The following is a 13,025-nucleotide window of genomic DNA, read 5'->3' on the forward strand; positions in this document are numbered from 1 at the left end:
GGATTTGACTTGAATGGCTAAATTAGAAAAAAAATAAATAATGCTGTACATCTTTTTATGCACTTATACAAAGTACTTACCCACCACGTGGAACAGAAACCTCCTCTTCAGAATTAGAAAGGGGGATAATCTTTACTGGTGTTAAATGATCATGAAGGCTATAAATTCTGAAATAAAGACAAATATTTGACTGAAACTGAATCCAAAAATAATAGTTTTGGCTGGAGAGGAAAAAGGTTAGAATTCCCACAAGTTTTTATTGACATTGGCGTCAATTCACCAGAGAGGATTTACTAAGAGAAAAAAAAGGTAGGTAGTTTATCTCATGAGGTATTTTAACACTCTGGAGTCAATTCACCAGTGTGAGAGGACAGAGAGAAAAGTGTTCGATAGCAGGGGATAATGGAGAGATATGCATGAGGAAAGTGTGAGAAAGCAGAGAGTTAGGTAATCGGTATTAATGATTTACATGGGATACTTTTCCTCTCTGTAAGCTTGAAAGTGAAGCATTGTGGGTAGGAGGCGGAGTTTTACCACTACCTGACCAGAGTATTCCCGTCTTTTACTGCCGGATCATATCCTAAATCATATCACGAGTGAGTCTGAACTTCTTCACCACCTCTGTCTCAGTAAAATTATCAAGAACTGTTCTCTCACGAAAAATACGAGGGGCGATTAAACAGACCCTCCTCCTGCGCCTTCGTCTCCTCATAATAAGAGCAAGCTCTAAGGCCTAGTGCACACCAGAGCGGTTCGGCTGCGTTTTGCGATCCGCTTACAGCTGCGGATACGCTTGGGTAATGTATTTCAATGGGCTGGTGCACACCAGAGCGGGAGGCGTTTTGCATAAACGCATACTCCCGGGCTGCTGCAAATTTTGGATTGCGGAGGCGTTTCTGCCTCAATGTTAAGTATAGGAAAAACGCAAACCGCTCTGAAAAACGTCACTTCAGAGCGGTTTGCCAGGCGGTTTTTGTTACAGTAGCTGTTCAGTAACAGCTTTACTGTAACAATACATGAAATCTACTACACCAAAAATGCTTCACAAAACCGCAAAATGCTAGCTGAAACGCTACAGAAAAATAAGAAAAAGCGTTTCAAAATCTGCTAGCATTTTGCGGATCTGCTAGCAGTTTTTGGTGTGCACCAGGCCTAACAGAGTAAGCTCAAAAGGCTCCATCTTCCACAGCAGCAGCTGCTGTGTGAAAACCATGATATCTCCAGGTTCATTCAGGGGATAAAGAGATGAAAAAATAACGAATGGCCACACCCCCTTTCTTCCCTGGTGAATTGTGATTTGGAGAAAAACTAACTACTAACTATCACTTATCTCACACTTATCTCGCATTTCTCTCTCGCATTTCTCTCTCGCATTTCTCTCTGTCGATATTTTCCCCTATACTTCTGGAGAATTGCTATTTGGAGATATCACAGGAGGTAAATTACCTCCCAAGAGATAAATAGGTTGGTAACCTCTGGTGAATTGACGCCATTGAGTTTCCATTCAAGAGAGAGTTCTCTTACTCCCTATAGTAAAATTCATAACACAGCTATGACATGATTCTCAGTCTTCCCCTTTTAATATCATTACGCAACACAGGAACAAGCGCGGGCGTGTCTAAATAATTACAAATATTCCAGGTTGAAGAAGGAAGCGTGGTAGTGACTGGAATGTGACTTGAAACGCAACGTGAATGAAGCGTGGGTAAGTTAACCTTCTCTCACCTGCCCCCACAGCTGCTGTAATGAACTTTGATTCCGAGTAGCTACGAGTAGGTAGCAACTCTGAAGAGCATCCCTGCTAGCTGTATTATGACTGTACCACTATAAGCATTTATAGAACTTTTGTACTTGTCTTTATAAAAAACAAAATTAGTATATGCTGACAGTTTTTTTTTGTTTTTGCTTCCGAACACACATTTTTCATTTCGGGCGCAAGAACAAAAATCAGCCAAAGACGCAAGAGGACAGTGATTTTTCTCCCATGAGGCAGGGTTTCAGCAGGAAGTGGGCGCAGGCAGAGACGGGAGTGCAAAGAGCATCATACACATTTTATTCTTAAAGAGAATAAGACACAAGCAAACTTTACGCCCGTTTAAGGCTGGGAGCACACTTGTTTAATCACATGCATTTTGCTGCAGAGCAGAAACTGTACATTAAATCATAATGAAAGTATGCGTCACAGCAATGTACAGTACGTTAGTTCTTCCCGTATACTGTAAATAACATGCAGGAGAGCTAGTAGGTATTACCTTATTGTATTATCAGATGTTAACAAAATCAGATGAGGTTCTTGTCTCTCACTGGGGTACCATATTGCTTGCTTTAGCACTAATGAAGTTGAACTAGAAAGAATTCTTTCTGCGATAGGGATGGTTCTGAAATGTAAACAAAAAAAACCAAAAAAAAAAAATTGTTAAAAACTGACAATGGGCTCTATTTACAAAACTGCTCATAAATGTCTTATTTATCACCTAATTGATAAGAAATAACCTTTCAGCACATTTACAAGTAAAATAACCACTCAAAGTAAGTTGTTCCTGATTAACTTCATTATCATTCAGCTCTTTGGGAGCTTAAAAATGTAACATAGATAAGGTGAAAACAGGTGAAAAAGCTTTGTGAATAGAGCCCAGGAAAGGGCCCAAGCCCGCTAATAACCCAGTTGTGTCTGCTTCTGTCTGCCTTTCAGAATCTCTAACATTGATGCGTTGCTGACAAGCAGACAACTGCGTTAGTGGGCTCAGGCCCTAACAGATTCATTTTTAGAGTACCTAAACCACTCAGTAAACATCCACAAGTGATGCATATCTTCAAAAATGCCCAATAATACACAAATGAATAAAAGTTCTTAGAGAGGAGAGAGTATATTAGGTACAGTTCAATAGTAGTTCAATGATGAGTGTAACACAAGTGGAAAAAAAGAAGCGGAGTCGGCACTACAGCTAACTAGGTGCGCTGGGAGGGAAACGGCAGGAAAAACAGTCTTCTAAACCTTCGGTGCAGACAGCGTGCTCAGGCTTGCAAGTGGATAGTGGATGCATACATAGTAACAAAGTGGGTAAGCCGGCACTTGCTGTGTAATGTCATTTATTCCAAAGGTGGTATAACATCATATCACAAAGACAATATGAAGAAAGTGGACATACCATGTAAGAAGGCTGTTGTAGGTGGGTGGGTGCTGGGCACAGAGGAGCCTGACAGCCGTTTCGCGCTATGTACGCGCTTCCACGGAGGCTATGGGCTGTATGCTGGCTGGCCGGACTAAAATAGTGGCACTTGCGGCGTGCGGCGGACTTCCGTCGCTTGGAGCCGCCCATCTTGCTCCCTACAAGCCAATCCTGTGCCGGGGCGCGTGTACGCCCTCCAGCGCTGGTTGATGAGGGAGTGTGACGTCAGATGGAAACGGAGGCTTACGCAGACCACACTACATTAGGTGGCTGCTGTTGCTATTGCAATAGATATCCTCCGTTCCTGAGTTGAGCGCCATCTTGTGGCGAAAGGCCTAACTGCAGCCCTGGATAGGATACAGTGATGTAGTGACAGTTTCTATTGTGAACGGGCCTTAAATAATTACGTGTAATATAGTGTAAAAAAATATTAATATCACAAGTGCATGTGCATTTGATAAGAATGGTTCGCAGCCCTAATATAAATTAAAGTGCTGGGTTGCTCCATAATTACATGGGGTGACTATGCTGTCGTGGTACACGTGTAGTTAAAAATGCACATAAAGGATGGGCATGAAGGGAAAGGGGAGAATGAGAAGTAGGCATTATTACTCTTACACTGGACAATCAAGGTTTATGGACGTCTTTTCACGGGGGAGAGGGGGAAGGGGGGGGGGGGGGAAGGGAGAGGAAAGGGGGGGGTTGGGAAAAGGGAAGAACAAGGGGTGGAGGGGGGAAAGACAAAGGGCGGGAAGGAGGGGAATGGGGGAAAATAAAAGGGGAGGGAAGGAAGGGAAAAAGGGAAGGAATGGGAGGGGACGGAGGGTGTTCAGGAACCAAATGGAGGGTTGCTTGAATCACATCAACACTTTATACACATTTCATGGATCCAGGAAACAGGAAAAGTCCGTATAATCATTAAGGCCCAAAGGGCCCATGGCATCAGTCCCTAAGATAAGAAGCACCTCCTCTCTCTTGAGTCTCTTCTCACGGTCTCCTCCTCTCCTTAAGGAGGTGTTGTCTGTCATTGTGTTCAATGTGCACAGCATTCTCAGTGGATTCCCTGCAGCTCTGTGGGGAGTGCATATGTAGAGTATAGTACTACTGTGTAACAAAGTAAACCTGAGACAGATGAAATTAAAGTTTTATACATACCTGGGGCTTCCTCCAGCCTCCTTTAGGATAATCAGTCCCTCGTTGTCCTCCTCCACCACCTGGATCTTCTGCTATGAGTCCAGGTACTTGAGCCACTCAGGTGTAGTGCGCATGCACACACTCCGCCGCCAGGAGCATACTACACCTGTGCAGCACTATTGCGCAGGTGCAGAATGTTCCTGGCTGTGGGAGCGGCATGCGGCCGGACATCGCTGACTGGCTGAATTACCAGGACTCATAGCAGAAGATCCGGGTGGTGGAGGACAGTGAGGGACTGATTAGCCTGAAGGGGGCTGGAGGAAGCCCCAGGTATGTATAAAACTTTACTTTTCATCCGTCTCAGTTACCCTTTAATTTGTAGTCACCAAACCAAATTTTAATAACATATCAAATTATTTGATTTCATCAGCAAAGGGAGTGCATACATTTGCATAAATCAGCATTAATGCAGAATTATTTCCATCTCGTTGACCATCTCTATTAGTGACATGGCTACACATCAGGCTTTATACTTACAGCATAGAGGTTATTTAGTATATATAAGAGATTCCTGTGTACACATCATATATACAGTCACAATCAGATATGTATATCTGACTTTAAAAATACGGGGACTGCTTTATTGAAGCAGCACAAGTAACTAATTTTGATTGGTTTATTTCATTTTTGTGGACTAAGCACAGCTATTACTGTATATATACATTATTTTTAATGACTATTATCTGAGAAATAGAACATTTTATCATATTTTCTATTTTAATTACAGTTACAAATTCATTAGGAGTCGGAGTCGGTGCATTTTTTCCCGACTCCGACTCCAGGCACCCAAAATTGCCCGACTCCACGACTCCGACTCCACAGCCCTGGATTCTAGGCATGTTTAGAGACGTTTTCTAAACATGCCTAGCGTTTTTGGGAGCGTTTTTGTGTAGCAGATTGCAAATATTGTTACAGTAAAGGCTGTTACTGAACAGCTTCTGTAACAAAAACGCCTGGAAAACCGCTTTGATGTAGCGTTTTCTAGAGTGGTTTGCATTTTCCTATACTTTACATTGAGGCAGAAACGCTTCTGCAAACTTGCTAAAAACCTCAAACCGCTGGTGTGCACCATCCCATTGAAATACATTAGCCAAGCGTTTTCACAGGCGGATGCGGTTGGCGGATCACTGCTAAAAAACGCTCTGTGTGCACTGGGCCTTACTCATCAGCAAAATTATTGTAAGAAGAAACGTGTAATGCAGAGATTTATATAGGTTACGGCCATAACCCAAAGTTTGGCCACTTCGCGTTCTGGCTGGCCAATGTTCGCAGTGCCCGCTGCGCGGCGGCCAATGATAGAAATGACATTTAATTCTGAAAGATTAATGTCTTTACATGCGGGCAAAACTTAGTCAATTGAATGGAATTAAGCCGGCGGCAATGTAACAGATCAAGCCGCCGGCTTCAGCTCGCTCTCCTCCCCCCTGCCTTTCTCCTATACTGGGCAGCCGGTGAGGACATGCGTGTCCCCCTAAGAGTAGTTTGTCGCGGCAGGCAATCCTGCCGTTCGTTCCTGCAGAGCAGGTGCTAGCAGAAGTGATGTCTGCAGCCTCCCCGCTCTGCTTCCCTGCAGCCACGAACGACTCTCGGGGACACGCGTGTCCCCCCGGCTGCCCGTAGGAGAGAGGGAGGCGGGGGGGGGGGGGAGGAGAGGAGGCAGAGCAGAAGCCGGCGGCTTGATCTGTTACTTTGCCGCCGGCTTAATTTCATTCAATTCACTAAGTTTAGTTACATTTGTCCGCATGTAAAAACATTAATCTTTCAGGAATAAATTTCACCCCTAACATTGGCCGCCGCGCAGCGGCCACTTCGCACATTGGCCGGACAGAACCCGAAGTGGCCAGCCAGATCGCGAAGTGGCCAAACTTTGGGTTCTGGCCGTAACATATACATGGAATTTTGCTTACCCAATAACAGCAAAGTACAAACTAACTTGTATGGCAAGTGCATAGGTCAAATCATGTTTAAGAAAATCTTAGAAATGAACTGCAACAATATATAGAAGACTAATAAATTAATCAGGATACCCAATACTTTAGAGCCTGGTACACACCATACAATTTCTCTTCAGAAAGATGGGTCGAATAGATAATTCCCAACAGATCCAATCTGATTAACAATCGTTTCACCGATCACCTTTATACAAAATCGATCAGAAAAATTATCGGATATCAGATCAGGCCTGTTGGAAATGATCTATTTGACACTTCAATGTGAAGGGAAATTGTATGATGTGTACCAGGTATTAGGTTGATGTGGGGGAGGGAGAGGGAGAGAAAAATACTGTAGGAACTTCTACTGTAGGAAATTTGAAAATGTTTCATTCAGTGCAGTTAATTCTCAGACAGTAAAAGCATTTCCACTTAAAGAAAATAGCACAATATTAATTTCTTTGAATAACTGTAAAACCTAAGAAAGGATACCTGCAATTCACCTCTTGTCCACCTCCTTCAAATTCAGATTTTTTCCCCCAGCGCTCAGGAACCTCCAGCACCATCAATCCTTTGCTTCCAATAAGAGCAATATGATGCTGTGTTGGACTCAGCAAGACTTGAGTGACTTCAAAAACAGGGTTGTTAATACACAGGAATTTCTGCTGGATGAGAAAATACACAGATTTGGTAAGTCAGAGTAAAAGAACACAGGCTAGAAAGGTTAGTAACTAACTGTCAAGTACTTATGTTCAACACCAACAACTTTTATAAAATACTGTATATTCTGGCTTATAAGACTACTTTTTAACCCTTGAAAATCTCCTGTAAAGTCAGGGTTCGTCTTATATGCCTGGGCCATATGCAATTAAAGTGGACCCAAATTAAAAACACAAGATTTCAGAAGTAAAATCTATTTTCTAAATTATAATAATAAATAGCAGCCTTTTTTCAGCTGCACGATGACAAATATAAGATATTTTACATTTATTGGAGGAACCCCTCCCTTCCTTTCATATTGCCGGGACAGAATCCGGCAAACTGGTGGAGTAGATGGTGTCCAGAAAAGGAGGAATTGCTAATGGCTGCCACCTGTATAACCCTAGTTATGGAAAGAGAAGGGTGAAAAGCATGCACTGAAATGCTCATAGGCTTGAAGGAGAGTTTATTTATCTTTGTATGTGTCAGAGTGGTGCAACTAAATATTTTGAATTAAAAAAAATGTTTGGTTTGGGTCCGCTTTAACTTTTTCTCCTGAATTTTCTCCTAGGAGATAATTTTTCATCTTCTATTTAGAATAACTTTTCAGCACTTAGCAATTAAAAAAGTACCAAAAAGCAAGTGGAAAAGCACTATCAAAACTATTTTAAGTATTTTCTTGCTTTCTGGTGATTTAAATCACATTTTATCGAGAAGTTTGAAAATATCACTTAGGAGAAGACTCAGGTGAAAAAATGAATTGCATATGGGCCCGGGTGTCATTGATGTCGGGTGATACGCCCTATACTGTTACCAACTCTCAGATCTCGCTGCTGAGGACAGTAGTGAAGCGGTGCAGGCGCACATGTGCGAGATCTGAGAGGCAGAGAAGGAGGTAAATAGGATACAAGGGCGGGCCAGACGGTTGAAAGAGGCGTGTTTTATGGGCACAGCGCAATCTATTCTTCCATACTGCTCTGATAAACATGGAGAGCTGACTAATCCGCTTAAAGAGAGTTGTCCAATCCAACCATTCAATCCCTGTATAATGTTATATACTGGGTACCACATACAGGATCTTCTCAAAAATGTAGCATATTGTGATAACATTCATTATTTTCTGTAATGTAGTGATAAACATTAGACTTTCATATATTTTAGATTCATTACACACAACTGAAGTAGTTCAAGCCTTTTTTTGTTTTTCTTATTGATGATTTTGGCATACAGCTCATGAAAACCCAAAATTCCTATCTCAAAAAATAGCATATTTAATCCGACCAATAAAAGAAAAGTGTTTTTAAAACAAAAAAAAAGTCAACCTTCAAATAATTATGTTCAGTTATGCACTGAATACTTGGTCGGGAATCCTTTTGCAGAAATGACTGCTTCAATGCGGCGTGGCCTAGAGGCAATCAGCCTGTGGCACTGCTCAGGTGTTATGGAGGCCCAGGATGCTTCGATAGCGGCCTTAAGCTCATCCAGAGTGTTGGGTCTTGCGTCTCAACTTTCTCTTTACAATATCCCACAGATTCTCTATGGGGTTCAGGTCAGGAGAGTTGGCAGGCCAATTGAGCACAGTAATAACATGGTCAGTAAACCATTTACCAGTGGTTTTGGCACTATGAGTAGCTGCCAGGTCGTGCTGAAAAATGAAATCTTTATCTCCATAAAGCTTGAGAAGTGACCAATCAGAGCAGACCAAAAGAACAGAGGACCTGATGGGGAACTTCAGTACACAGGAAGTACAACCCACAAGTGACCTCACTGCAAGAAAACACTCCCATAAGAAAAACGGCTGCTAAACCACACCCAAAACGGACCTGATGGGGAACTGCCGTGTACGCGTAAAAATCACCTAATGCGTAAAAATGTACGCATAAACCCCAAACGCGAAAACGCATGAAAACAGTATGCTAAAGGCATCCACAATGAATGCCAACAAGAAAAGACGCGTACAAATATACGCAAAAAATCTAGGAACGCGTGGAAGAATAATGCATAAAAACCTCTGAATAAATGCTAACAAAGCGTACGCGTAAAAAGATGGGAGTGGCGTATAAACATACGCAAATAGTTAAAGTAAACTGTGCATAACACTACATGTAAAGAAATTACAAAAGACAAAAACCAGTAAAATATATATATGCAAAAATGTACAAATATTGATATGCTCTGATTGGTCATCGCTCATGCATAAACATAAAGAACCTTAATCACATAAGATATAGAAAAGTACAGGAACAACCTTAAGAAAATGTTATCTCAGAATATAAATACTAGATACATCCCATAAATTATTCCAAAAATTGCCGAAAAAACCCCAAACCTATGTTGCTGGTCCTGATTGCCACCCAGATCCGAATCTTCTTAAATACAAAACGATAAATCGTACTCCCTATTTAAACCTCCTCGACCTACAGTTCCTAAACGTCTAATCCATCCTGCTTCACATTTCAGTAATGCTTTCAATCTATCCCCACCACGTAATGTCCTAGGTACACTATCTATGACCTGTATCCTAAGTTGTGACACTGAATGTCGAGACTCGACAAAATGGGACGACACTGCTTGTTCTCGATTCTGACCACTTATCGAACACTTGTGTGATGAAAGACGTAAACGTAAAGATTGTATCGTCATGCCAACATAAGCTAAGCCACAAGGGCATTTAATAAGATACACTACATATGTTGAATCGCAAGAATAGCGTCCACGGATCTTAAACTCAGTTCCCAAAGATGGGTGATTGAAACTATCACCTTTGACAATATGGCTACAAGCATGGCAACTTAAACATGGATAAGTGCCAAATCTGCTCGCCGAGTCAGTAACTACAGGTGTTGTCCCATACTTGTCTCGTCCCATTTTATCTCTAATTGTGGGAGGTCTTTTAAAAGACAGAAGTGGGGGATATCTGAACTCATGAATTTGTGGGAAGGACTGGCGTAAGAGGCCCCAATGTTTCCGTACAATGGACCCCAGCTGAGCACTGCAGGCATTGTAAGTGGAAACAAAGGGGAGTCTAAGGCCCTGCTGGCGTCTAGGTCTACTATCCCGTTCTTTAAAGGTATGGTCAGGATAACCTCGTTGCTTAAATTTAGTAACAGTCTCCTGGAGTCGTTGGTCACGCGATACATCGATGATGTATTTTGCGTGTGGAGGGGCCACGTTCTGAGCTCGACCTGTTCATATGTGAGTTAAGTAGTAAATGTCCATCTATTAGATTGACTGCCCACTCAGATTTGGAGCGGGTTCCATTTCTGGATACTATCGTGATCCGTCAGGGTAACCATTTTATCACAGACCTTTACGTTAAATCTACTGACCGTAATTCCCTCTTAGAATTCTCTAGTTTCCACCCTCGTTCTGTGAGAGAACACATCCCACGAGGACAATTTGCGAGAATTTCAAAGATAGTTACTGACCAGGCTATGCGTGACCAACGACTCCAGGAGACTAAAAAATTTTTTGTTACTAAATTTAAGCAACGAGGTTATCCTGACCATACCTTTAAAGAACGGGATAGTAGACCTAGACGCCAGCAGGGCCTTAGACTCCCCTTTGTTTCCACTTACAATGCCTGCAGTGCTCAGCTGGGGTCCATTGTACGGAAACATTGGGGCCTCTTACGCCAGTCCTTCCCACAAATTCATGAGTTCAGATATCCCCCACTTCTGTCTTTTAAAAGACCTCCCACAATTAGAGATAAAATGGGACGAGACAAGTATGGGACAACACCTGTAGTTACTGACTCGGCGAGCAGATTTGGCACTTATCCATGTTTAAGTTGCCATGCTTGTAGCCATATTGTCAAAGGTGATAGTTTTAATCACCCATCTTTGGGAACTGAGTTTAAGATCCGTGGACGCTATTCTTGCGATTCAACATATGTAGTGTATCTTATTAAATGCCCTTGTGGCTTAGCTTATGTTGGCATGATGACACAATCTTTACGTGTACGTCTTTCATCACACAAGTGTGCGATACGTGGTCAGAATCGAGAACAAGCAGTGTCGTCCCATTTTGTCGAGTCTCGACATTCAGTGTCACAACTTAGGATACAGGTCATAGATAGTGTACCTAGGACATTACGTGGTGGGGATAGATTGAAAGCATTACTGAAATGTGAAGCAGGATGGATTAGACGTTTAGGAACTGTAGGTCGAGGAGGTTTAAATAGGGAGTACGATTTATCGTTTTGTATTTAAGAAGATTCGGATCTGGGTGGCAATCAGGACCAGCAACATAGGTTTGGGGTTTTTTCGGCAATTTTTGGAATAATTTATGGGATGTATCTAGTATTTATATTCTGAGATAACATTTTCTTAAGGTTGTTCCTGTACTTTTCTATATCTTATGTGATTAAGGTTCTTTATGTTTATGCATGAGCGGTGACCAATCAGAGCATATCAATATTTGTACATTTTTGCATATATATATTTTACTGGTTTTTGTCTTTTGTAATTTCTTTACATGTAGTGTTATGCACAGTTTACTTTAACTATTTGCGTATGTTTATACGCCACTCCCATCTTTTTACGCGTACGCTTTGTTAGCATTTATTCAGAGGTTTTTATGCATTATTCTTCCACGCGTTCCTAGATTTTTTGCGTATATTTTTACGCTTTTTACGCGTCTTTTCTTGTTGGCATTCATTGTGGATGCCTTTAGCATACTGTTTTCATGCGTTTTCGCGTTTGGGGTTTATGCGTACATTTTTACGCGTACATGGCAGTTCCCCATCAGGTCCGTTTTGGGTGTGGTTTAGCAGCCGTTTTTCTTATGGGAGTGTTTTCTTGCAGTGAGGTCACTTGTGGGTTGTACTTCCTGTGTACTGAAGTTCCCCATCAGGTCCTCTATTCTTTTGGTCTGCTCTGATTGGTCACTTCTCAAGTCTCATTTGTGGATTGGCTGACATTTGAATGTGTGGCCATATTTAAGAAGGTATGAGAACATTGTTTGTCATTATGAGCTTGCAACTTGAAGAAGAAGCATGTCGCTTCGAAACAGCAGGCTGTAGTTGCCTCCAGCTCTATCTTTGCCACATGATTTTACTGCACTAATAAAAGAGCTAACTTTTTCACTGTAGCGGTGCTGCTGATATCTCCTTTTTTGCCATTTTTGAACTTGATGAGCAACAAGTTCTGATCAGCTATAGCACGCTTGTCTCCATTGAGAGTGCTGGGTCAAACCACTTGTTTGCATCTCCATAAAGCTTTTCAGCAGATGGAAGCATGAACCCACTTTTGAACCAGAAACAGCAGCAGAAGCGCCTGACCTGGGCCAGAGGAAGTAGCCATTTTTTGGAGAGGCAGGAGAGCCCGACCCGGGGCGTGGGGTCAGGAGCCGGCCCGGGGGGGGAGGGGGGGGGGCTAATGAGCGGGGGGACCCGGCGGATCGGCACGGAGGGCGTCTTCCGTGCCTTAAACGTCGATGCAGGTAAATAACTTTTTGTGCTCCGTTGGCCTCGTAAATCCTTTAAAAACAATGAAAACCCTGAGAATCCCCCATGAGGAGATAGACTAGTCCAAAACCTGACTGCTGTCAGTTTTTTTACTGCTTACTTTTTCTTGCTGTAGTGTCAGCTGGAGCACTCTTGTCCACTGTGAAAAATGCCAGTGCCAGCTCTTATTAACCTCCCTGGCGGTAAGCCCGTGCTGAGCACGGGCTATGCCGCCGGGAGGCACCGCTCAGGCCCCGCTGGGCCGATTTGCATAATTTTTTTTTGCTGCACGCAGCTAGCACTTTGCTAGCTGCGTGCAGTGCCCGATCGCCGCCGCTACCCGCCGATCCACGCGTTGCCACAGCCGCTGCCTGGCCAATCAGTGCCAGGCAACGCCGTGGGGTGGATCGGAGTCCCCTTTGACGTCACGACGTCGATGACGTCATCCCGCCCCGTCGCCATGGCGATGGGGGAAGCCCTCCAGGAGATCCCGTTCTTTGAACGGGATCTCCTGATCTCCGATCGCCGGCGGCGATCGGAGGGGCTGGGGGGATGCCGCTGAGCAGCGGCTATCATGTAGCGAGA

General features: G+C 43.0%; 1 protein-coding gene across 3 annotated transcripts in view; it reads right to left on the minus strand.

Annotated features, from left to right (window-relative positions):
- The window catches only part of NUP88 (nucleoporin 88), a 58,044-nt gene that overhangs the window by 44,184 nt on the left and 835 nt on the right, over positions 1 to 13,025 (minus strand). For 2 of the 3 annotated variants that reach the window (XM_068268495.1, XM_068268493.1), the window contains exons 2-4: positions 6,788 to 6,960; positions 2,253 to 2,378; positions 81 to 167 (exon numbers count right to left, since the gene is read on the minus strand). In XM_068268495.1, the coding sequence (XP_068124596.1) occupies positions 81 to 167; positions 2,253 to 2,378; positions 6,788 to 6,960 (386 nt within the window). The remainder of the gene's footprint in view (positions 1 to 80; positions 168 to 2,252; positions 2,379 to 6,787; positions 6,961 to 13,025) is intronic. The other variant, XM_068268494.1, reaches the window with a different exon arrangement.

Source organism: Hyperolius riggenbachi, chromosome 2 (assembly GCF_040937935.1).
Source record: "Hyperolius riggenbachi isolate aHypRig1 chromosome 2, aHypRig1.pri, whole genome shotgun sequence".
Classification (NCBI taxonomy): Eukaryota; Metazoa; Chordata; class Amphibia; order Anura; family Hyperoliidae; genus Hyperolius; species Hyperolius riggenbachi.